The 26,298-nt window shown below is 38.9% G+C and overlaps 1 protein-coding gene across 1 annotated transcript; it reads left to right on the top strand.

The window, feature by feature from the left end:
* Positions 1-21,297: 21,297 nt before the first annotated feature.
* GSPT2 (G1 to S phase transition 2) lies at positions 21,298-23,809 on the top strand. The gene is made up of 2 exons (XM_030305982.1): positions 21,298-21,383; positions 21,493-23,809. The coding sequence occupies exon 2, from the start codon at positions 21,504-21,506 to the stop codon at positions 23,385-23,387; it is 1,884 nt and encodes a 627-aa protein (XP_030161842.1). The 5' UTR covers positions 21,298-21,383; positions 21,493-21,503; the 3' UTR covers positions 23,388-23,809.
* Positions 23,810-26,298: the final 2,489 nt, after the last annotated feature.

Raw genomic sequence — 26,298 nt, 5'->3', positions numbered from 1 at the left:
AAATGAGCAAAGGGGGAAAAAAGAAATACAAGTCAAGAAACAGACGCAATTATAGAGAACAAGCTGATGGTTACAAGAGGGGAGGGTGAGGGGATGGATTAAGTAGGTGATGGGGATTAAGGAGTGCACTTTCATGATAACCACCAGGTGATATATGGAATTCTGGAATCACTATATTGTACATCCTTACACTATAGTTTTGCACGAAGCTGCCTCCTCTCTGTCACATCCCCAAAGGATTCCAAGGGAACATAAGGGCTGTGATGGTAGAAGAGCTCTTTATTTTTGTTTATTTATTTTTGTAAGTACTACTTTATTTTATTTATTTTTTAATGGTTTCAGGAGTAGAATTCAGTGATTCGTCACTTACATATAACACCCAGTGCTCATTCCAACAAGTGCCATCCTTAGTACCTATCACCCATTTATCCCATCCTCCTACCTGCCTCCCCTCCAGCAACCCTGTTTGTTCTTTGTATTTAAGGGTCTCTTATAGTTTACCTCCCTGTCTGTTTTTATCTTATTTTTTCCTTCCCCTCCACTGTGTTCATCTGTTTTGTTTCTGAAATTCCACATATGAGTGAAATCATATATTTGTCTTTCTCTGAGTGACTTATTTTGCTTAGCATAATACATTCTAGTTCTCTCCATGTTGTTGCAAATGGCAAGATTTCATTCATTTTGATCACTGAGTGATATTCCATTATGTGTACATGCCACATCTTCCTTATCTATTCATCAGTCTATGGACATTTGGGCTCTCTCCAAATTTGACTATTATTGATAGCGCTGCTATAAACATTGGGGTGCATGTGGCCTTCAAATCAGCATTTTTGCATCCTTTGGATGGATACCTAGTAGTTCAGTTGCTGAGTCATAGAATAGTTCTATTTTTAATTTTTTGAGGAACCTCCATACTGTTTTCCAGAGTGGCTACACCAGTTTGCATTCCCACCAAAAGTGCAAAAACTGGCTCCTCTTTCCCTGCATCCTTGCCAACATGTTGTTTCCTGAGTTGTTAATTTTAGCCATTCTGACAGGTGTGAGTTGATATCTCATTGCAGTTTTGATTTGTATTTCCCTGATGAGTGATACTGAGCATCTTTTCATGTGTCTGTTACCATCTGGATATCTTCTTTGGAAAGGTATCTATTCATGTCTTTTGCCCATTTCTTCACTGGATTATTTGTTTTTTGGGTGTTGAGTTTGATAAATTTTTTATAGATTTTGGATACTAACCCCTTATCTGATAGGTCATTTGCAAATGTCTTCTCTCATTCCATTGGTTGCCTTTAAATTTAGCTGATCGTTTCCTTCGCTGTGCAGAAGATTTTTATCTTGATGAGGTCTCAATAGCTCAATTTTGCTTTTGTTTTCCTTGCCTCCAGAGACATGTCTAGTAAGAAGTTGCTGCAGCCAAGGTCAAAGAGGTTGTTGCATGTTTTCTCCTCTAGTATTTTGATAATCCCCTGTCTTACATTTGGGTCTTTCATCCATTTTGTGTTTATTTTTCTGTATGGTGTAATAAAGTGGTCTAGGTTCATTCTTCTGCATTGTCACTATCCAGTTTTCTCAACACCATTTGATGAAGAGACTATCTTTTTTCCATTGGATATTCTTTCCTGTTTTGTCAAAGATTCGTTGGCCATACATTTGTGGGTTATTTTTGTGTTTACTATTCTGTAACATTGATCTATGTGTCTGTTTTTTTTTGTTTTGTTTTGTTTTGGTTTTTTTTTTTTTTTTTTTTTTTTTTTTTTTTTTTTTTTTGCCAGTACCATATGTCTTGATGATTACAGCTCGGATTCGGCTTCATTTTTCTTCTTCAACATGGCTTTGGCTATTTAGGGTCTTTTCTGGTTCCCTACAACTTCTAGGGTTGTTTGTTCTAGCTCTGTAAAGAATGCTGGTGTTATCTTGATAGGTATTGCATTGAATATGTAGATTGCTTTTGGTAGTATTGTCATTTTATCAATGTTCTTCAAATCAATGAGCATGGAAGGTTTTTCCATTTCTTGTGTCTTCTTTAATTTCTTTCATAAGATTTCTATATTGTACAGTATACAGATCTTTTACCATTTTGGTTAGATTTATTCCTAGGTATTTTATGATTTTTGGTACAATTGTAAATGGGGTGGATTTCTTGATTTCTCTTTCTGTTGCTTTAATTTTTGGTCTGTAGAGATGCAACTAATTTCTGTGCATTGATTGTATATCTGACTGATGAATTCATGTATCAATTTTAGCAGTTCCTTGGTGGAGTCATTTGGGTTTTCCACATAGAATATCACGTCCTCAGTGAAGAGTGAAAATTTGACTTTTTCATTGCCAATTTGGATGTCTTTGTTTCTTTTTGTTGTCTGATTGCAGAGGCTAGGACTTCCGGTACTATGATGAACAACAGTGATGAGAGGTCACATCCCTTTCATGTTCCTGACCTTAGGGGGAAAGATCTCAGTTTTTCCCCCATGGAGGATGATCTTAGCTGTGGGTCTTTCATATATGGCATTTATGATGTTGAGGTATGTTTCTTCTATCCCTACTATCTTGAGGGTTTTTATCCAGAAAGGGTGCTGTGTTTTGTCAAATGCTTTTTGTCTGCATCTATTGACAGGATCATACGGTTCTTATCCTTTCTTTTATTAATGTGATGTATCACATTGTTTCATTTTCAGATATTGAACCAGCCCTCCAGCCCAGGAATAAATCCCACTTAATCGTGGTGATTAACTTTTAATGTATTGCTGGATTATATTTGCTAGTATCTTGTTGAGATTTTTTGCATCCATGTTCATCAGGGATATTGGTCTATAGTTCTCCTTTTTAGCGGGGTCTTTGTCTGGTTTTGGAATCAAGGTAATACTAGCCTCAGAATGAGTTTGTAAGTTTTTTCTTCCATTTATATTTTTTGCAACAGACTCAAAAGAATAGGTATTAATTCTGCTTTAAATGTCTGATAGAACTCCCCTGGGAAGCCATCTGGCCCTGGACTCTTGTTTGCTGGGAGATTTTTGATTACTGATTCACTTTATTTACTGGCTATGGGTCTATTCAAATTTTCTATTTCTTCCTGTTTCAGTTTGGTAGTTTATATGTTTCTAGGAATTTTTCCATTTGTTCCAGATTGCCTAATTTGTTGGCATATGATTGCTCATAATATTCTTTTATTATTGTTTGTATTTCTGAAGTGTTGGTTGTGATCTGTCCTCTTTAATTCATGATTTTATTTACTTGGGTCCTCTCCTTTTTCTTTTTGATAAATCCGTCTAGGGATTTCTCAATTTTGTTAATTCTTTCAAGAACCAGCTCCTAGTTTCATTGATCTCCTCTACTTTTTTCTTTCTTTCTTTTTTTTTTTTTCATTTCAATATCATTGATTTCTGCTCTAATCCTTATTATTTCCCTTCTTCTGCTGGTTTGGGCTATATTTGCTGTGCTTTTCCCAGCTCCTTTAGGTGTGAGGTTTGGTTGTCTATTTGAGACCTTTCTTCCTTCTTTAGGAAGGCCTGGATTGCTATATACTTCCTTCTTATGACTGCCTTTGCTGTATTCCAAAGGTTTTGGACTGTCATGTTTTCATTTTCATGGGCTTCCATGTACTTTATTATTTCTTCTTTAATTTCTTGGTTAACCCAGTCATTCTTTAGTGGGATATCCTTTAATCTCCCTGTATATGTGGTCTTTTCAAATTTTTTCTTGTGGCAGATTTCAAGTTTAATAGCATTCTGGTCTGAAAATTGGCATCATATGATATGAATCTTTTTGTACTTGTGGAGGGCTGATTTGTGACCCAGTATGTGATCTATTCTGGGGAATGTTCCATGTGTACTCGAGAAGAATATATTTTGCTGCTTTAGGATGAAATGTTCTGAACATATCGGTTAAGTCCATCCGGTCCAGTGTGTCATTCGAAGCCATTGTTTCTTTGCTGATTTTCCGCTTAGAGGACTTGTCCATTTTTGTAACTGGGATTTTGAAGTCCCATACTATTATTGTATTATTATCAATGAGTTCCTTTATATTTGTGACTAATTGATTCATGTATTTGGGTGTTTTCAATTTGGGGGGCATAAATATTTACCACTGTTAGATATTCTTATTGTGTATACCCCTTATTTATGATATAATGTATTTCTCCATCTCTTTTACAGTTTTTGTTTTAAAACCTAGTTTGTCTGATAGAAATATGGCTACTCTGGATTTCTTTTGATGTCCACTGGCATGATAGATGGTTATCCATCCCCTTACCTTCAATCTGTAGGTGTCTTTAGGCCTAACATGAGTCTCTTGTAGGCAGCATACAGAGGAGTCATATATATATATATTCATATATATATATATATATATGAATATCTATATCTATATCTATATACATAGATATAGATATAGATATAGATATAGATATAGATATAGATACAGATATTCTGATACCCTATGTCTTTTGATTCGGGCATTTAGTCCACTTACATTCAGAGTGATTATTGAAAGATATGAATTTAGTGCCTTTGTGTTACCTATAGAATTGGAGCTTCTGGTGATGTTCCCTGGTCCTTTCTAATATGTTACTTTTGTTCTTTTTTTTTTTTTTCTCCACTCAAAGACCCCCTTAAAATTTCTTGCAAGGCTGGTTTAGAGGTCATAAGCTCCTTTAGTTCTTTTTATTCTGAATGATAGCCTAACTGGATAAAGAATTTTTGGCAGCATATTTTCCAATTCAGCATGTTGAATATATCCTGTCACTCCTTTCTAGCCTGCCAAATTTTCTGTGGAAAGATTTGCTACAAACCTGATCTGTCTTCCCTTGTAGGTTAAGGATTTTTTTTTAAGTTCTATTGTTGCTTTTATTATTCTTTCCTTGTCTATGTATTTTGTAAATTTGACTATGATATGCCTTAGTGATGGTCAGTTTTTGTTGAATCTAATGGAAGTTCTCTGTGCTTTTTGGATTTTGATGTATGTATTGTTCCACAGACTAGGAATGTTTTCAGCTATAATTTGCTCACATATACCTTCTGCCACTTTTTCTCTCTTAGAAGAGCTCTGTAATTTCATCCACCCACAATTCAGCAGCTCAAAAACAGTTGGCTGCAGCCATGTTATGGGAATAAAGTTGAGTATAATTTTTTAAAAATTAAATTTTATGTCCTAACATATACCTGTCCAGACAGCATCAAGATAGCTGCAACTACTGTAATATGGTAGCAATGTGCTTTTTGAAAATAAAATTTACATTTTATTTTAATTTATTTTTAAAATCTATTTCTTTATTTACTTTTTAAAATTTTTCATTTAAATTCTAGTTAGTTAACAGACAGTGCAATATTGGTTTCAGGAGTAGTTTTCAGTGATTCATCCCTTACATACAACACTCAGTGCTCACCACAATCATATGATTTCACTCATATATGGAATTTAAGAAACAAAACAGATGAACATATGGGAAGGGTGAAAAAAAGAGAGAGGGAAACAAACCATAAGAGAATCTTAAAAATAAATCTTATGTTATAAAACAGTTTCAGATTTACATAATTACTATGAAGAGAGTAAAGACAGTTCCCACATATCCCAAAATCCCATTCCCCTATTATTATCATTTAATGTTAAGGGAGGCACATTTATAACATTAATGAACTGGTATTGATACATTGTCATTAACTGAAGACTTTCTCAGCTTTTCCTTAATTTTCTTTTTTTGTCCTAAGATCATATCCAGAATAAAAACTCATATTTACTAGTCGTATCTACTGAGGCTTCTTATGGTTTTGACAGTTCTGTCAATTTCTGTGAGTTTTATGCCCCTGACAGTATAAAATTAATATAAATTCTCTAGAGTTCCTTAGCTTACTGTTAGCATGGTGTGTCTTTCTCCATACCTTTACTTTAGCCTATCGGAATCACTGAATTGCAAATAGGTGCTTGAGGACAATATACACTTGTAATAAAATTCACTGTGAATTTTGATTGCTATTTATACACCATTCCTATTTAAAGTGCTTATTGAAACACTTGCATTGATATCAACCATGTTTATAGCTGTTTTCTACTCATTACAAGAGGCTTACTTTCCTGCCTTCTCTGGTTTTAATTGAACATTTTATATAAAGCCAGTTTTTTTCACTTCTTAGTGCATCAATTACAGGTCTTTAAAAACATTTTAGAGCTTTCCTTAGAGGTTACATGTAGATTTTAAACTAATGTAAGGCCACATTCAAATGACACCTGCAAATGACAAATTGGGCAGGTAAGTGACACTATTTCTTCCCCTTTTTACATGAATGCCGTTCTTTTCACTTTTTCATATGCTATAATCACCAGATACATTATAACTCATTATTTAAACATACATTTGCCATTTATTAAGAAAAAGATAAAAGCATTTAATTATATAAACAAGTTACTTTTGATCTATTAAAAACGATAAAAATTAACTTTATTTACCTTTATGCATTTCTTCTCTGATGCACTGCCTTTTTTATATAAATCCACATTTTTGACCTGTATCATTTTTCTTATTTCCTCAATAAAATCTTTTCCATTTTTTGCAGGATAGGTCTAATGGTGATGATTCCATTTTTCTTTATCTGAGAGAAAAGACTTTATTTACCATCCCTTTTTACAAAATATTGTTTACTAGACACATAAATGATCATAGGTGGGTGAGTTATTTATCTTGTGGCACCTTAACAAGATCTCCTATACTCTCTTCCTGCTTGCATGGCTACTGACATGACTCCATTGTAATTTTCTTCTTGTTTCTCTATCAGTAAGCAGTTTTTGTTATTGTAGTTCTTTCTGTTCTTGGTGTGTGTGTGTGTGGGGGGGTGCATTGGTCTGGCTTTCTTCAAGATCTCTTCTTTGTTTTGTCTCTCCTTTAATTCAAATTTATAGGCCACCAGGTAGCTTTTTTGTTTGCTCGTTTGCTGCTTGTTTGTTGGTTTGTTTGTTTTGTTTTGATAGCTGTGAACATCTGGATGTATGATTCAGTGCCTATCAGTAATTTGGAAATTTCACAGTCGTCATTTTCCAAATATATTTTTCTGCTCTGACTTCCACTTTGGGTATTCCATTCATGCGTATGTCACATACTTTGAAATTGTTCCAGTTTTTGGATGTTCTACTCTGCGTTTTTTCATCTTCTCTCTACTTGTGTTTCACTTTGGGAAGCCCTCGTTGGCCTTTCTTCAAGGTCACAACTACTGATGACCCAAACAGAGACATTTTTCATAGCTATTGAACTAGCATGAATGCTGGTATTCTCCTTTTATTCTCTTTTACAGTTTCCATCTATCTACCTACATTATCTATCTATTGCTGCACATTGTCTATGCTTCCCATTAGAAATCAATTTATCGTAGAACATATTTATCATTATGGTTTATCTTCCCTGTCTGATTATTCCACAGCTTCTGTGTCATATCAGGATCGGATGTATATTGCTTCGACTATTTGTTCCTCCTGGAACTCAGATGATACAAATGTTAGCTCTTTAGCTTGAGTCCCACAGCTCCCACCTCTCTGCCCATGTTTGTTTGCTTGCCCTTTTTTTCCCCAAAGAGTATATTCTGTTGATCTGTACTCAAATTCACTGCTTTCATCTTCTGTCATCTATATTCTACAATGGATGCCAGCCAGCAAGTTTTTATTTTTTACACTGTAGATTTTTTAATTTTTAATTTCCATTTGGTACTTTTTATATCATGTCTGTAACTTGACAGAGGTTTACTATGTTTTAATTTCACAGTAATCCATAATTACTCCTTCAAGAAATTTTATATTGGCTACATTAAAATCATTGCAAACTAGTCCCAACATCTGAGTCTTCTCTGTTGTTGTCAGGGCATTGCCATTGCTCATTTAAGTTTTAACTTTCTTGGTTCTGCATATAAAGAATGATTTTTTCCCTGTCCTGCATATTTTGGATATTATACAAAAGGACTCTTCATTCTTCCCCAGTAAGTTGCCCAGTTTTAAGGTTTGGCCTGTCTGTTCTGACCTACTTTGGTGGACTGTTGTTCCATAGTCATTTAGTTTAATGGGCTTTTGCAAAGCTATGCTGAACTACATTGTTCTGAGTCCACCTGATTTGCTGATGGATGATCGCTGGAGATGTCTCTAGTAGCAGAAAAATGCTTCCATGGGCCATGGATGTCATTAGGTGGGGGTGTGTGATTCAGGACCTAAGGAACATAGAGCATTTCCCCCTTGCCTGTTCTTCAGTCACCCAGTACCACTGGCTTTCCTACTCTATATCTGCCAGTATACCCAGGGGAGGGAGGCATCTACCACGGCACCAACCGCTGCTGTTGGGAGGACTAGCTCTGGCTCTTAATTAAACCACCTGGCACAACAATGCCTGGCACTTAATTAAACCACCAGACATATCAAGAAACAGATTAAGAGAAAGAGGAAGAGAAAAACATCCCCAGAATATCCCAATAGCATAATTGTCAGACATGGGCTGTGAAATAATTATCATTAATATGTTCAAGAATATGGCTGACAAAATTGAGATTTCATCAGAAAACTAGAACTTCAAAATCAACCAAATGGATACACCAAGAAATGAAAAACTAAAAAAAAAAAAAATACAATCGCTGACATTAAGAATCGTACATTGGAGTGTAAAAGCATATCAGAATCAGCAGAATGGAGGGGAGAAAGGGAGAAAAGTTCAGGGAAAGACCAAGCAGAAGGCTGACAGGTGCATAGGTTTGTTAATGAGACCTCAGAGATACAACTTCCGCATGAAAGGAAAGGGACAGACAGTAGTTTAAGTAGCAGCTAATACCTATGGAACCTTTGCTGGATACTGGGCCCTCTGCCTGGCTCTGCAATTGTTATCCAGAGACAGACTTAAAATCCCCTTCTAGATGGCTGCCTCTGGCCCTTAAGAGAGATTTCTGCCTCCTGATCAAATGCCCTCAACGTGTTTTATTGTGGTAAATATATATATATATATATATATATATATATATATATGGTGTGAAATGGTCATTTGAATCATTTTACGTGTACAATTCAGTGGCATTAATTAGGTTCACAATATTGTGCAACTATCACCACTCCTGTCAAAGTTCTTATTAGTATGAACAGAAACTCTGTACACATTGAACAGTAGCTCCCCCCTCTACTCCTCCCACCCCATCCCTGATATCCTCTAATCTACTTTCAGTCTCTATGATTTTGCCTAGTATAGACTTTCCATATCTGTAAAATCATGTGATAGGTGTCCTTTTGTGTCTGGGTTATTTCACTTAAAAGTTTTCAAGGTTAACCACCCTTGTAGCATGTATCCTGAAGACACTTTAAAGGTTAGAAGTAACAAGGTTTCCATTTCTTTCAGTTTGGTAAGAAAAACTTGGAACTAACCTCTGGCATCCCACTGTCGGCATGTGCATGATTCCCCGCATGCCTCTTCAGGCACAGCTCTGAGAGTTTAGGGGAGAGTTTAGGCAAAGATCAAGTAAGATTCCCCTTCCTCGGCAAGGTGTCAGTAATAGATGTGTTGTTCCAATAAATGAGTGAGTGAAGTGTTCTCAATTCTGTAAGACAGAAAAGAATTAAAAGGGTTCTTCACCACAGACCCTTTATTTTCTATTCAAGATTAAACTAAGTGAGGTAAGAAATTATCTACACCGGTTTCTCAGACCTCTCATGGTGAAGTTTCATTTCTTAGTGGATGAATTACTTCAAGATTACAGCAGAGAAATTGTACACTCTTTTCTAACTTTCAGCAAAGAAACTGAGCCATCTTAGATGGGAATGGAAAACAAACAAAGAAACAAAAAAACATGTTTATTTTCCCAGGGTCAGTGTTTGTGGACACAACCTGTTCACTGTTTCTTTCACGTTAGATGACTCTTTTCTGGCACACACACGCAAGTATAATTGACAGAGATAGCACCCAGCCAGCACACTACTTCTCCTTTCTCATTTGGATACCTGAAGGGTTTGCTTCATCTATTGCAAAACAGATTTTATAACTAATTGGCAAGCATGGGACAATCAACAGGGTGATAATAGGATTAATAACGACGGGGCATCCTGCTGTGTCCTCGCTCTTACTTGCCTACAGTATCTACTTTGAGCAGGTAGGTTTCATACCTTCAGTGCCTTGATTTTCCAGGAAGAGTTGAGTAAATCTACAATAAGTTTTCAAAGGAAAGAGGAAATGTCACATGTTAACAGGTGAGTCTTCAGGATTATGATGTCTCAATTGAGTTTCACATGACATATGAAAACACGATCGAAAATTTTTTTTTTAATTTTTAAAATGTCTATTTATTTTGAGAGTGAGAGAGACAGAGCATGAGCAGGGGAAGTGCAGAGAGAGAGGGAGACACAGAATCCAAAGCAAGATCCAGGCTCTGAGCTGTCAGCACAGTGCCTGATGCTGAGGCTCGAACTCACAAGCTGTGAGATCATGACCTGAGCCGAAGTCAGAGGATTAACTGACTGAGCCGCCCAGACACCCCAGATGGAATATTTTTCAATCATCCGAAGACTAGATCCTGAGGTGTTTACATAATGGGAATTTCCCTCTCCCTGGTACTCTTCAGAACAGACTCACACAAGAACCCATCAATCTACAAATGCTGTTGAGACACATGCATCTATCTACCTAGCTAGAAAATAGTGAGCGTTCAGATGGCAGGATCTGCATCTCAGGAAACGTGAGTCTTAAAGGATGGACATTAAGGACAGATGAGAATTGAGTCACAACCTTCTGGCATTGGGTAAAACATGGTAGGGGAGCAAAGTTGACATTAAAAAGAACATCTATTTTCCTTCCTGAATGGAAACCTATTATTAGCCCGAAATGGCACATGGGGTTTAAGAAAGGCCTTCTAGGAAGTTTCTTTGATTCTCTGGCAGGACATCAGCAGGCTTATGATGTTAATGTCATGGCAGGGGCTCATGGAACCAAACGCACATCAGACTCATTCTTTGTGATTATGGTCGGACGTGCTGGCAACAAAACCAGTGTGGCAGCTACCTCTGAGTATGGTAAGATTGCTAAGACTCTAACACAGTTTCCCTAGTAGTTTGTTAGGTCTTCAACTCTGATGTCAGTGTGTGGCTGAGTTCATGTGATCCCACACATCACCTTTGATCAAGATGTGCAGATGCGTTGCAAGGAGAGCATGGGGTAGTGCATTAGTTTACAAGAGCTGCCATAACAAAATGTCACCCACTGGGTGGCTTTAAAAGTAAAAGTTTATTTTCTCACAGTTCCAGAATTAGGAAGGCCAAGATTAAGGTACTGATATGGTTGGTTTCCCCTGAAACCACTCTCTTGGGCTTGCACATGGACAGCCTCTCGCTGCCTCTTCACATGCTGTCCCTCCGTGTTCACACACCTCTATTTTCTTACCGTGTGTCCTAATCTCCTCTTCTCACAAGGACACCAGTCAGATTGGAGTAGGGACCCGCCTAACAGCTTCATTTCAACCTAATGACATATTCAAGAGCCTGATCTTCAAATACAGCCGTATTCTGAGGTACTGGGGGTTAAAGTCTTAATATATGTATATTGAGGGTACACAATTCAGCCCATAAGAGGCAGGATCATCTCTGAGACACCCTGTCAGCCCCATTTGTGCCACCATCTCCCATCATCAGAGAAGTGGCCAGAGTTAAAAGTATGCCCCCTTCCTGACGTGCAATATGCCTTGTGCTGTGCTGAGGAGATAGTGGACCTCTTTCTCTTCCCCCTGTTTATGTTTGCCATGCTAAATGTAGTAAGTCAGAGATGGAACAATGATCCATGACAGGGAAAATAATGTGTCATAGAGGGACTAGTCAGTACCCTGAACAAGCCACCTCAACCCTCCTCTAGGGGTCTGTGTTCCCTCATCATAACATGGAGATAATTGTGGCTACCTGTGTTATAGGACAGAACAAGGTGGCAGTTATGCAAGTGCCTGGAAATGGAATGTGGCTCAATCTTTATGAGTTTATCCCTTCCAGTGCATAGTCAACCCTTACCCTTGATTGTGTTTTTTGGTCCTAGGAGCCCTGCCTCTCCTTCTCACTGGATTTGTTGATTTCTGATCCAAGAGTCTTTCTTACCAATACCCTATGGTAAGAAAAACTGATTTTGCTTTAAAAAAGTATATTCTCATAAAAGGCTTCCACACAGGGAAGGAAACAATCAACAAAACTAAAAGGCAGACTATGGAATGGGAGAAGATATTTTCAAATGACATATCTGATAAAGGGTTAGCATTCAAAATCTATAAAGAACTCATCGGGGCGCCTGGGTGACTCAGTTGTTTAAGCACCTGCTTTGGCTCAGCTCATGATCTCATGGTTCGTGAGTTCAAGTCTTGCATTGGGTCAGCTCAAGCCCCACTTTGAGTGAGCACGAGCCCCACATCGGGTGAGCTTGAGCCCCACTTCAGGTGAGCAGGAGCCCCACTTTGGGTGAACTCGAGCACCCTACTGGTGAGCCCCACTTCTCTCTCCCTCTCTCTCTGCCCCTTGCTCACCTACGTCCTGTCTCTCTCCCTCTCCCTCTCCCTCTCTCTCTCTCTCTCTCTCTCAAAAGAACTTATCAAACTCAACATGCAATAAAACAAACAACACAATGAAGAAGTGGGGAGAAGACATGAATAGACACTTTTGTAAAGAAGACATCCAGATGGTGAACAGACTCAGGTAAAGATGCTCAACATTACTCATCATCAGACAAACACAAATCAAAACCATGATGAAATATCCCCTCACACCTGTCATAATGGCTAAAATTAACAACAGAAGAAACAATGCATATTGGCAAGAATGCGGAGATATGACATCACTCTTGCACTGCTGGCGGGAATGCAAACTGGTGCAGCCATTCTGGAGAACAGTTTGGGGGTTCCTGAAAAAACTAAAAAAAGAACTACCCAAATGATCCAGAAATTCCACTATTAGGTATTCACCCAAAGGATACAAAAATACAGGTTTAAAGGAGTACATGCACCCCAATATTTATAGCTGCATTATCAACAATAGCCAAACTATGCAGAGCCCAAATGTCCATCGACTGATGAACGGATAAAGAAGAAGTATTATATGTATATATAAGGGAATATTACTCAGCCATCAAAATCAATGAAAGCTTGCCATTTGCAACAACATGGATGGAGCTAGAATGTATTAGGATAAGCGAAATAAGTGTATCAATGAAAGACAAATATATGATTTCACTCATATGTGGAATTTAAGAAACAAAAGAGATAAAATTGTGGGAAGGGAGGGGAAGAGAAGAAAGGGAAACAAACCACAAGAGATTCTTAACAATAGAGAACAAACTGAGGGTTCATGGGGGCAGGTGGGTGGGTGATGCGCTAGATGGGTGATGGGTATTAAGAAAGGCACTTGTTGTGGTGAGCACTGGGTGTTGTACGTAAGTGATGAATCACTGAATTCCACTCCTGAAGCCACTATTGCACTGAATTATTAACTAATTGAAATTTAAATTAAAAAAATTATACCTAATCCCAAAAATGGGACTCTGGACTTCTCCGATGCAGTCATGGCTCTCTCATTCTCCTCTGCCGGGTGATGGTATTTCCAGCCTCCCCTACACCTAACAGTGGCGGCCATGTGACCAAGTTCTGCCCACTAAAGTTGATGGGACATATGTAGGGGTCCCCTGTGAAAGATTCTATTTGTTGATAAAAAGGACATATGTGCAGAGGAATGTTAATTCAGCCATGAGAAAGAAGGATATCCTGCCATCTGTGACAGGGAATTAGAGGTAGAGTCTTCTTCTGGGTCAGTCTTCATATTTTAGCAAAAAAGCCTCAGAGGAGCGTTGCATTATTCCCTGAGGAGGCACATACTGTATGGCCGTCCCTCTTTTTATATTGCCAGCATAGATCGCTGGCGTCCTTTGAAGCTTAAAGTTGAGATATTTTGGGGTGCCCAGGTGGCTCAGTCAGTTAAGCTTCTGACTTTGGCTCAGGTCATGATCTCACGGTTCATGGGTTCGAGTCCCACGTCAGGGTCTGTGCTGATAGCTCAGACCCTGGAGCCTGCTTTAGATTCTCTCTCTCTCTCTCTCTCTCTCAAAACTAAATAAACATTAAAAAAATTAAAGTTGAGATATTTTACTTCTATTTACCCTTCTTTATTTATTGGATGGAATTCTTCTCTGATGAACAGCTTCCCTCATCCACTCTTTGGGAACCAATGTTACAGTTCATGTGCCAAACATGGCATGGGATAATTGTTTCATTATTTGTCTCTGCTCACCCAATTTCAAAATAACGAATTTATTTCATAGCATTGCATAATGGTGACTAGGAAGTCTTTGTTTCTTTAGAGTCGCTATGGACTCGATATTTAACCACACCTGATGTGTTTAGGTCCATCTTAGTTATTATTCTCACTGACACTCAATTTGGCCCTAAGTGATGCAGACTCAGTCTGAATCTGCCTACACAGGAGCGAACACAAGCAGGTGCTTAGTAAATGTGTGCTTTAAGTATGTCAAATAACTGAGTGAGGTGTATTGATATCATAACTTGATTGTTTTGTCATAACATTATATTTCTGTGCCCGCCCTGCCATCAGATGTTTGAAATTGACACTATGCCTTTGCCCTCTTTAGTGTTATTCAAGTATTACTACACTGGGATTCAGAAAATGTAACACTCACTCTCCTTCATTGGATACTTCTAGGTTCATGGGGGTGTGGTGGGAGACAAGTGACCTCAACTCATGAATTTCATTATCTTTTGGCTTCCAAAATTCATTCCCTCACATGACCATTAATCCTCACTCACGCTGTTTTCTCTGTGCTCATCTGCGCCATCATCTGCTATTGCTCTACTTCCCAGAAACTTGCAGAGCCCAAATTTCCCTCTTTCCCTAACACAGCTCCTCCTTACCGCTGTCCCAGCACTCTTATGGAAGTACCTTGTCAGCACATCAACAAGTGTCTTTCTTTATTCTGCTTCTTCATCTCAGTGGTTTTTCCAATTATGTCCGTGCATCTTGGATGCTGAGTGTTTGGACTTGGTCACATCAAAGACCCTCTGGCGACCGGCCTCCTTTTCCTCAAACTTCAATTTTCTGATTTCAAACATGGGGCCAAGAGCTAGCTCTCTTATGTCGATGTGAAATGAGTTCCGCAAAAGATTGTTAGAACATTATAAATCATACAACGTCCGGATGTGTAAATTTTTGTACCCACAATTACTTGAATACAGGCTGCTGTATAATAAATGTTGGATTAAGTGTAGGGGAATTAGATGACACCTTGAACTTATTCCATTACTCTCAGAAATGACAGTAATATTTACACATGGATCACTGGATTATATGCAGGAATTGGTTGGCCATCATGTTTACATATATGGAACCTTTTTTTATCCCTTTTACCCCAATATAGGCTATTGTCTGAGAGGGGCTCCTTTAGCTATTGGCTATCAGGCAATTCAGTTCTAGCTGAGGGTGATTCCCCAAACTTTATTTTATTTTTTGTTTCTAATTGAGATAATAGATGTATAATATTGTGTAAATTTAAGATTGGTATGTTTATTTGATACGTATGTATATGGTTTATGTGTATATACACATATATGATTACAACCTATTGTTAACTATCATCTACATGATGTCACATAATTATAGTATTATTTGTACGCTTCACCAAATTTTACTGTAGCAATTATTACTACCATTGTAAAATGAGTAATACTGAGTGCATAATATCCTAGTTTTTGGAGTTCTTCAGATTCTCATAATTGTGTTCAAATTATTCCAAAAGTAACAGGATTACCTCATTAGCTTTGGTTTTGTACTTCTGTTCTCACCTAGTATTTGAAACGTTGGAGAAATAAATTCCCAGAGTGTGGTATGGACATGCAGGCAATAGAAACTGCCTTAGAATGGAGATATGTTTTTCCCAGTTTAACCTCAAAATTAGGCTATTTTCTCTGTGCATACTCCAAGGCCTGGCTAATAAGCATTTTAGCCCTGATTGATGTTGCTGTCCCATACTTTATTATAGTAGTGGTATGTGAGTAATAATGAATGTGCTGAAGTATTTTGTAATTTCATTCTCTGTGTTTCTTTGTACCCACAATGCATCCTTGCACTAGCAACCCACGGTGTACATATGAATGTGGATTCATCTCCACTTATCAAATAAGGAAACTGAGGCACACAGCAGTTAAAGAAATTTAACAAAGAATTAGTTTGAAATGCTAGGCCTTGAAATGAACCCCGGCTATTTGGCACTTCTACTATTCAGTGTTTGGTTGCTGTTAACAGAAAACAGTCTATGTTAATTAGGGCAGGGATAATTGGGGAGTTAGGGGCTTTTAAATACTGTCCTTCTATAGGGCCTGGATATACAGGTCTATTCATGGCCTCCCAGAATTATTATTGCATACAGCAGAATTGGCTCCCAAGGGGATTTGTCACTGCTGCCACATTTTGGGAGCGGGGAAATGAGTATGTTTTCAGTGCAACTGTTGGCTTTAGGCATATGGTACCTTAGTTGCCTACCTGGATACGGGAAAGTTTACCAAACTGTTAGCTCAATGAAGATACTTCTTCAGCTGGATTCACAACTCCAAATCAAGCCTGCCTTACCCCACATCTCTCTACATTTAAATGGGCTTTAAAATAAATCTGATCTGTGTGTGTCAGATTGGCAGGAGGTAAAGAGCATCTGAAATCTTAGTAGCAAAAACTTTAGGAAGTGGAGTGGCTTTCCATCTTCCTTAGAATAGAGAGTCAAATTTATGTACAGAGCTCAAAGACATCCTGAGAGAACAAATATGAGGCTTCCAACACAGTCTTCTTAACCCTGTGTTCACTAGCTCCTAGATATTTTTCTGTTCTCATTTTAGCCCATCTAATACTACTATTCCTCGACTGTAGATGAGTTTTAAGACTCTGTTTGTGCTCCGGCCTGCTCAGTTATGCTAAGCATATGTTGGGGGGAAAGGGGAATCTCAAAACCTGGAGTACTGTATTATGTTTTCCAGTCTAAACTGCTTTTGTTTAATTGGTATTCTTTTTTATTTTTATTTATTTTTTATTTGAGAGAAAGAGAGAGTGAAAGAGAGCTCATGAGTGGGGGAGAGAGGCACAGAGAGAGAGAGAGAAAGAGAGAGAGAGAGTCCTGAGCAGACTCCATGCTGAGCTGGTATGGGGCTTGATCCCACGACCCTGAGATCATGACCTGAGCTTAAATCAAGAGTCAGATGCTTAACTGACTGGGCCACTCAGGTGCCCTAATTGGAATTCTAAAAAATAAAAAAGAAGATGTTACTACTCCCAAGTTAGCCACCTTACCTATACCCCAAAAGTCTATTCTGTATCTTCCCCCATTCCCCATTTTTAATATTGGAATCTTCCCTCAGAATCTCCACAGGATTATCTCTTACTTCGGGAAAAAACATAAGTCCTCATAAAAGAACTCAACTGCATTATCCTTTCTCTCAAGTTCATCCATATTTCCGTTCTCTATAAATAACCTAAGACTTTATCCTCTTCTTCCATTTGTGACTTACACCCACCAAATCTCCCAATTCCTTTCTTAATATATAATAGATGCTACAAGTCAGTATGGCCTTAGCATCTTTTTGTCCGTGTTTGAACTCCAAGTCCACTATTTACTAGCTATGTGACCTTGGATAGTCCAATCAGCCCCTCTAAACATCCATTTCTTATCTATAAAATAGTGATAGATTACCTTCTTCACAGAATGGTAGGGAAAACAAAATGAGAGAATCCATAGAAAATAATTGAAATATGACCTGCTACTAAAAAACACTCAACAAAAGTGAGTTATTATAAGATAGATGTAGTTTAACTATAATGTACTGGATGATAACATGGAGAACATATGAAAAAATCTGTTTTCTCTATCATATTAGTTCTGGTAGTACTGACACTACTATATGTATGGATAGTATAAGTCATATGAGTAATTATTTTATTTTCTAATTTTATTATCCCCTGTTCTCATTGAGAACCAGTATTCCTGGTTTAATAGAAATGTATAAAATTGAGCTGGTACATTTTGTCATACCAGATAATGAATAAACCATCAAGGACTACTAGCATAGTCTCAAAACGATTCAGAACTCATCCTGAAGTGGCTTCCACTGGCCAATGAAGGACCATCTTAACATCAATAAGTATAGTAAGAAAATGTTCAAAACACATCAAATATATATAAATCCAATAATTCATAATTATTCTTTTGGAATATCCTTATTTGTCATCTGTGAACAATTATAGGCAACCAAGTCATTGTTTTGAAAACTCAAATAAATAGAAATAATCAATCATTTCCATGTGTTTCTGTTACAATTCATACCTCAGAGTAACAAAATTGTTGATGAAGGAAAATTGTTTTAAAACTGCATTACAGTTAATAAAGAAAAAAGGCACCTGGGTGGCTCAGTTGGTTAAGCATCCGACTTGGGCTCAGGTCATGATCTCACAGCTCATGGTTTCGAGCCCAGGGTCGGGCTCTGTAGCTGAGAGCTCGAAGCCTGGAGCCTGCTTCAGATTCTGTGTCTCCTTCTCTCTGTCTCTGCCTCTCCCCCGTTTGCACTGTGTCTCTCTCAAAAATAATAAACATTAAAAAAAAGAAACGACAGAAGTACAGTATCACATTTTGCAACCTCTAATGACATGTTTCTACACAATCATAATTAATTCCTTCTAACTGTAAAACAACCTGATCTTATGTGAAATGTTTTGAAAATACTCAAAATGCGAAAAAAATTGCACCTATCTCTGATCAAGCTCATAGATCCAATTATTGATATACAAGAAATAGAAAAATATTCTAAACTATACTACAGAAATACAATCAGCAAACTCAAGAATGCAGAAAATTCCACAATTCACATCATTCATTTTCCCTTTAATGTGATAAAGCTATACAGGAAATCATGGCTAAACCATAAATGTCATGATAGTGGTTACATTTAAGGTTAGCGGGAGTAGGTTGTGACTGGAGAGGGTACTGAAAAGTCTTTTGGGTTGACCAGCAAATTTCTAATTATTGATTTGTGTGGTGGTTACAAGTGCGTTTCCCTTATTTAAAACAAAAAAGTTTATTTATTTATTTTGAGAGCCAGGGAAGAGAGGCATTGAGGGAGGGAGAGAGAAAATTCTAAGCAGGTTCTGTGCTGTCAGCATGGAGCCCAACTCAGGGCTTGAACTCACTAACCATGAGATCATGACCTGAGTTGAAATCAAGAATTGAACGCTTTATCGACTGAGCCACACAGGTGCCCCACATGTGTTTTCCTTCTAAGTCAATAAACAATAATTTTTTGTTATGCAATTTTCTATATTTGTATTATATTTCACAAAAAAATTAAGAAGAAATGATTAGGCAATGGCCAAATATTGCCTACACTTAAAAAAAAAACTTTGGTGAAGACAATTCTCTCATTTATTGATACACTCTTTCAAAGTTCTAAGTAGATAATCTTGAGACATTCACCCCATCACACAGACTAAATGAATTTTGTCCAAAATTAGTTTCTGTCTATATAGCCCTGTCAATGTTTCTCTCTCTTGGGTGGACCTGCCTCCCCCTAAACCCCAAGGGTGTGGGCTTGTCAGGACATTCTCTCACTGTTTCTCATTTCTTCTTTAAGGTTTTAAAAGTGAAGCATCCTCTGTTCTAAGTAGCAGTCATATTAGCATTCTCATGATCAATGCAATTGACCTAGGCAAAGGAAACATCCCAGGTCTGTCCTGATTCCTTGCTAATACTAACCTTATGTGAACACAACTGCCTATCCCTTGATAAGCTCTCTCAGAGACATTTTAGAAAGTCTATCCTAGGTTTATAGAATGCTGGAGAAAGGCTCCAGCATATGTATGCAGTATTGTCCAAGGGTTTCTGCACATTCAAACTCTCAATTCTTACTATTCATTGTGAATAAGCATGCACATTCTTTTTATGTTACAACAAATAATTAAGCCATTACCAGAGGCAAAAAACAATGAAGGGGTTTGATATCTAATGGCTTGGAAATAGCACAGAAGTAGTGAAATAGTGGCAGCCTCAGACTGAAACCATAAACGTCCAGGTCTATTAGACATAGAACATTTTTTCTACTCCTAAAGTCTGGAGAACAAAATTGTTAAGTTATAAACCAGTGACCAATTTTTCAAGTATTTTGACTTGTTGGATTTATTTAATATCCAACTTTATGACCTCATCTTGTACTAGCAAATTGTATCTTTTTTTCTATTTCAGTTTGATCTAAATTAAGATAATTTACAGACTAACTCTTCTAAGCTTTGGGTCAAATATTATAAAGTCTTTCTGAAGGTGAGATTCTATTGATTAGTATCTATGGACTTTGTTCATCTCAGAGGTCTTAATTGGTTTAAATAGGCTGACATCCACATACCCTGTCATTACCACTAACTGGGGAAGGTTCCAACATGACACTGATTTGTCCTCAGACAAACCCAGTGCCAGAAGTATGAGCAGTGAATAGGGTTCTAAGCCTCCAGAATGGGACAGGAAATACTGAGGACCCGGGGTGTATTCTGAGGAGGTGCTGGTGAGCGAGGCAGGAATACTCAGAATATAAATTGGTTAGAAGAATACAAGTGATCTGGGGCCAGTGCCTGTCTATGTGATCCATCACAGCATTTTGGGCTAGCCATTGTTCAGGCAGCAGCACAAATACTGTAAGTTGGGCAGGTTCAGTGGGACAACGTTCTCCTTGGCAATTCCTTTCATGGACACAGTCAGAGTACTTAACATGAAAACAAGTTATAACCCCATCCTTACACCACAGAAGTCATCAACAAAAGTTACAGGCTTATGGGGTCCTCTGGATGAGGGAAAATCAAAAAGCCTCTGGGTTTCAAATTAAATGAGTGATTTCAAGTTACATTTCCTGGGTTCAACTACATCTTCATGTATTTCATGAGTGCCTCTCTAGTCAGTAATTTCTTCCTTTGGTTGCTGGGTTTCTGGGTAGTTAACCCATCTCCTGCCTCCATTTGTCCAATAGCAATTCTCATTTTTACTTGAATCTTTGAGTAGAATTGTAAATCAGCCGTGCCAGTCTAGGTTTAATTATTACACTATCAAATTGCTCTCCCAGATCCTGTGAACAAAAATGAATGGAAAATTTCGTTTTACAAATCCTACTTTCGGACTTAGTCCATGGCTGAGAACTAAGCAGGCCCAGCGTACGGATGGCAGCGAGGGGTCAATCCACGCCCCGCGTTGGGTCGGCTGTGGAGGAGTCGGAAGTGGTTGGGGTTTGGGGGAGGAGATCCGCTCACACACAAGAGGAGAGGGTTGAGCCGCCATATCTGCTGCTGCTGCCGCAGTTGCGAATGCAGTGTTGGGACTTAGCTGCTGCCGCGCTGCCGCTAAGGTTCGTGTCGCCCCCCCACCTTGCCCCTTCGCTCTTGCAGCCTTACCCCTGGCGGCGTAGCCCGCTCTTTCTGGCGTGTTAATCCCACTCCCTCCCTGCCACCCATCAGGTCCTCAGACCATGGATCTGGGCAGCAGCAGCAGCGATTCCGCGCCCGACTGCTGGGACCAGGTGGACATGGAAACCCCGGGTTTGGCCCCAAGCGGAGACGGAGCCTCCTCCGCGGTGGCCGAGGCCCAACGGGAGCATCTCAGCTCGGCATTCAGCCGTCAGCTCAACGTCAACGCCAAACCCTTCGTGCCTAATGTACACGCCGCGGAGTTCGTGCCGTCCTTTCTGCGGGGCCCGGCCCAGCCGCAGACCCCCCTGGCCGACATCACCAGCATCGATGAAACCTGCACCGGCGCGGGCGACCCTCAAGGTAAAAGGCTGGGACGGGAGGCACCTGTGGAACATTCCAAAGAGGAACAGTTAGTGTGGCGTGAAGGTTCCAATTCAGCCATTACTATGGAACTTTCAGAACCTGTTGTAGAAAATGGAGAGGTGGAAATGGTTCTAGAAGAATCATGGGAGCACAATAAAGAAGTAAGTGAAGCTGAGCCAGGGGGTAGTTCCTTGGGAGATTCAGGGCCCCCAGAAGAGAGTGGCCAAGAAATGATGGAGAAAGAGGAAGTGAGAAAATCTAAATCTGTGGTTATGCCCTCAGGTGCTCCTAAAAAAGAACACGTAAATGTGGTATTCATTGGGCATGTAGATGCTGGAAAGTCAACCATTGGAGGACAAATTATGTTTTTGACAGGAATGGTTGACAAAAGGACACTTGAGAAATATGAGAGAGAAGCTAAAGAAAAAAACAGAGAAACTTGGTATTTGTCCTGGGCCTTAGATACAAATCAGGAAGAACGAGACAAGGGTAAAACAGTAGAAGTGGGTCGTGCCTATTTTGAAACAGAAAAGAAACATTTCACCATTTTAGATGCTCCTGGCCACAAGAGTTTTGTCCCAAATATGATTGGTGGTGCTTCTCAAGCTGATTTGGCTGTACTGGTAATCTCTGCCAGGAAAGGAGAATTTGAAACTGGATTTGAGAAAGGTGGACAGACAAGAGAACATGCAATGTTGGCAAAAACAGCAGGGGTAAAACATTTAGTAGTGCTTATCAATAAGATGGATGATCCCACAGTAAATTGGAGCAGTGAGAGATACGAAGAATGTAAAGAAAAACTGGTGCCCTTTTTGAAAAAAGTCGGCTTTAGTCCCAAAAAGGACATTCACTTTATGCCTTGCTCAGGGCTGACTGGGGCAAATATTAAAGAGCAATCAGATTTTTGCCCTTGGTACACTGGATTACCATTTATTCCATATTTGGATAATATGCCAAACTTCAACAGATCAATTGATGGACCAATTAGACTGCCAATTGTGGATAAGTACAAGGATATGGGTACTGTGGTCCTGGGAAAGCTGGAATCAGGATCCATTTTTAAAGGCCAGCAGCTTGTGATGATGCCGAACAAGCACAATGTGGAAGTTCTTGGAATTCTTTCTGATGATGCTGAAACTGATTATGTAGCCCCAGGTGAAAACCTTAAAATCAGACTGAAGGGAATTGAAGAAGAAGAGATTCTTCCTGGATTCATACTTTGTGACCCCAATAATCTGTGCCATTCTGGACGCACATTTGATGTTCAGATAGTGATTATTGAGCACAAGTCTATCATCTGCCCAGGCTATAATGCGGTGCTGCACATTCATACTTGTATTGAGGAAGTTGAGATAACAGCCTTAATCTCCTTGGTAGACAAAAAATCAGGAGAGAAAAGTAAGACACGACCCCGCTTTGTGAAACAAGATCAAGTGTGCATTGCCCGTTTAAGGACAGCAGGAACTATCTGCCTCGAAACATTCAAGGATTTTCCTCAGATGGGTCGTTTTACTTTAAGAGATGAGGGTAAGACCATTGCGATTGGAAAAGTTCTGAAACTGGTCCCAGAGAAGGACTGAGCAGTTTTCTTGATGCCCCTGCACAATACTGTGAGAATTGACTAAAGAAGTTCACCATCTTCTCTTAATTACTTCCCACTGACAGACTTTTCTTCATATTTTGCAAAGAAATTTCACAGCAAAAATTCATGTTTTGTCAGCTTTCTCATGTTGAGATTTCAGTTATGTCACTATTGAATTACCCACAACTTTCCTCTTATGCCATTTTGCTTCCTTGGACAGAACCAGTAATAGCTTTGTAGGTGATGTGGGTGTAATTGTCTATAACAATGAAAAATTAATATATTTTTTAATTTTTCATTTTCCCTTAGGATATTTAGTCAACCTTTGTTCCACACAGATCAATCAGAGTGTGTCAGTGTGTGTGTACATGTTAAAAAGACAACTAACATGTCAATAAAATATTCCATTTGAAACTCTTACTGGTATCCAAAATGCTTTTGAATATTTTTTAAAGTTTGTACATAATAGTTTTCAATTAGCTTTTTTACTTTCTCAGGTAATTAAATACATTTTATTACTTGGGGTTTCAAAAACTCCTCCACTCACTGTTTTAAACGAGGCATTTGCAAACAATGCAAAGGTTCATATTAAAGGAAACATTTTCACTTTGAAAAAATATCTCTTTGAGGACTCTTCCCAGTGAACTTTGTTTTCTCCAATTTGAATCAATAATGGAGCTCTTCTGTTTCCCCACTTGTAATTTGAAAAAGAAAGGCTCAGACCATCTTTCAGGTCCCATAATGTTGAGCATTGCCAAATTACAAATATACCTGGGGATGCAGATCATACGTTGACTAGACTGTTATCCATACCCCATCATCTTAATATACCCCTTTGCTTTGTTCACCACCAGACTTGTAATGGGGGACACAACACAGTAAGGGGCATGACTATCGACAAGATAAATGCTTATAATAGGGCTGTAAGTCATTTAGTAAAAATTAAGGGTTAGTGTGGGTCCTGAGCTGGGAAGTGAGACTATTCCACCCTTGTATCCTTCAGTTCTGGGGGTTAGTAGGAAAGCTACAGGGTCATTTTTACAATCAGATCAAAACACACTTTTGGGCCAGAGATACTGGACTTGTCTCTGAATAGTGTGTTCAAAAACACCCAACTCTCGATCCTGAGCTGGCTACTTTTATTGCCAGGATATTGACTTTATAACCTGCGTAGCTATCAACAGCTGAAAGAACCTTCGGTCCTGGTAAGTGGGTAGTGACCCAGTGTAAACACCTGCCCAATGGTGGGCAGTGCCAGTTTCTCACACTTGTGGGCTGGTTGGACAGGGGTGGAGACTGACTGCCAGAATGTCCTGTACCCATGCTTAAGCAGAGACCGTGTCCCCTTCTTCATGGTCCATTTATTTGTGTACCCATTTACCTCCAGGGTTTCTAACCTGTCAAAGATAGCCACTGGTCTTATCATAGCATCAACAGCATGGTTCTGTGAATCATTCATCATAGATCTTTTGGGAAACCAGGATTTTTATTTTGTCCTGTGTCAGCTAACCTAATCTACAGGGATACACCTGATGTCATCTTGGGCCCAGGCCTTTAATAATACAATGTCAGTGGCAAGAGTTTCATCTTTATTTTAGAGTTCCTTCTCTTGCTTCTGTGCTTTGTATTTTGTACAAAATACAGGCCAATTCAGTGTTTGCCAGAAGTTTTGCCCTGCAGCCACTTAAAAAATATTTCTGATGTTGGGGCGCCTGGGTGGCTCAGCTGGTTGAGTGTCCGACTTCCGCTCAGGTCAAGATCTCACAGTTTGTAGGTTCAAGCCCTGCATTGGGCTCTGTGCTGACAGCTCAGGGCCTGGAACTTGCTTTGGATTCTGTGTCTTCTTCTCTCTCTGCACCTCCCCCACTCACCCTCTGTCTCTCTCTCCCAAAAATAAACATTTAAATTAAAAAAAAATATTTCTGATGCTGAATCAGTGTCATTTTTTCCACAATTTTAGTAACTTACCAATAGGATTATTGTGGATCTCTTTCACTAATAGGCCAAAGCCACAAGGCAGGACAGAATTCTTAAAGCCCAGCAGCTTGTGATGGATAATTGTGATGGATAATTTCCCATCAAAAACTGTCTCTTAAATGTCTTTCTCTTTTTTTTAATTAAAAAAGTTAAAGAGAGAAACAGAGTGTGAGCAGGGTAGAGGCAGAGAGAGAGGGAGATACAGAATCCAAAACAGGCTCCAGGCTCTGAGCTGTCAGCATGGAGCCCCACATGGGGCTTGAACCCACAAACTGTGAGATCATTACCTGAGCCGAAGTCAGATGCTTCACCAACTGAGCCACTCAGGCACCCCCTAAATGTATTTCTCAATAGCCAGTTATATAGCAATTTCTCCACCAGGAGCTCTGGACTGTGTGTGTGTGAGTGTGTGTGTGTGTGTATGTGTGTGTGTGTGTGTGTGTGCGTCTTCAGAGAGCAGGACATACATCTTTTGAAGTAGATTTTAGAAACTAATTCTTTTCCTTTCAGTGAGAAACAGATGGAGTGATTGGAGGCACCAGACTCTGGCTCTTTAGGAAACTGGATGTAAACTCATGGTAACATTTCTTTTTAACTTCCTGAATACCTTCCTTTATAAGTCTTAATGTCTGATGGTGGTCTCCAATACTACAAACTTGGGATGTTCACAAACACAGTACTAGTTTTCCCTAGGGCACACAAAGCATTGTCCTTTCAGAAGTCCCATATTGCCTCCATTTCATGCCAGTTTAACCTAACAGTCTTCAGAGTTTTATCTGGCAACTAGAATAATGTAGAATCTCCCCATGTCAGGCTGAATGCTGTAAGTACATTATGAACTTCCTGCTTAAGGCTTTCTCAATAAATGTCTACCCGTTGGCTCTTGGCAACTTTTCTCCCAAGCCTCTTCCTTTGTTTCTTTGGTCATTATG

This window comes from Lynx canadensis, chromosome X (assembly GCF_007474595.2).
Source record: "Lynx canadensis isolate LIC74 chromosome X, mLynCan4.pri.v2, whole genome shotgun sequence".
Taxonomy (NCBI): Eukaryota; Metazoa; Chordata; class Mammalia; order Carnivora; family Felidae; genus Lynx; species Lynx canadensis.
This window is presented reverse-complemented; position numbering and strand designations above follow the sequence as displayed.

Excerpts from the sequence above, each read along its gene's own strand:
- GSPT2 (XM_030305982.1), top strand. The coding sequence starts at position 21,504 with ATGGATCTGGGCAGCAGCAGCAGCGATTCCGCGCCCGACTGCTGGGAC.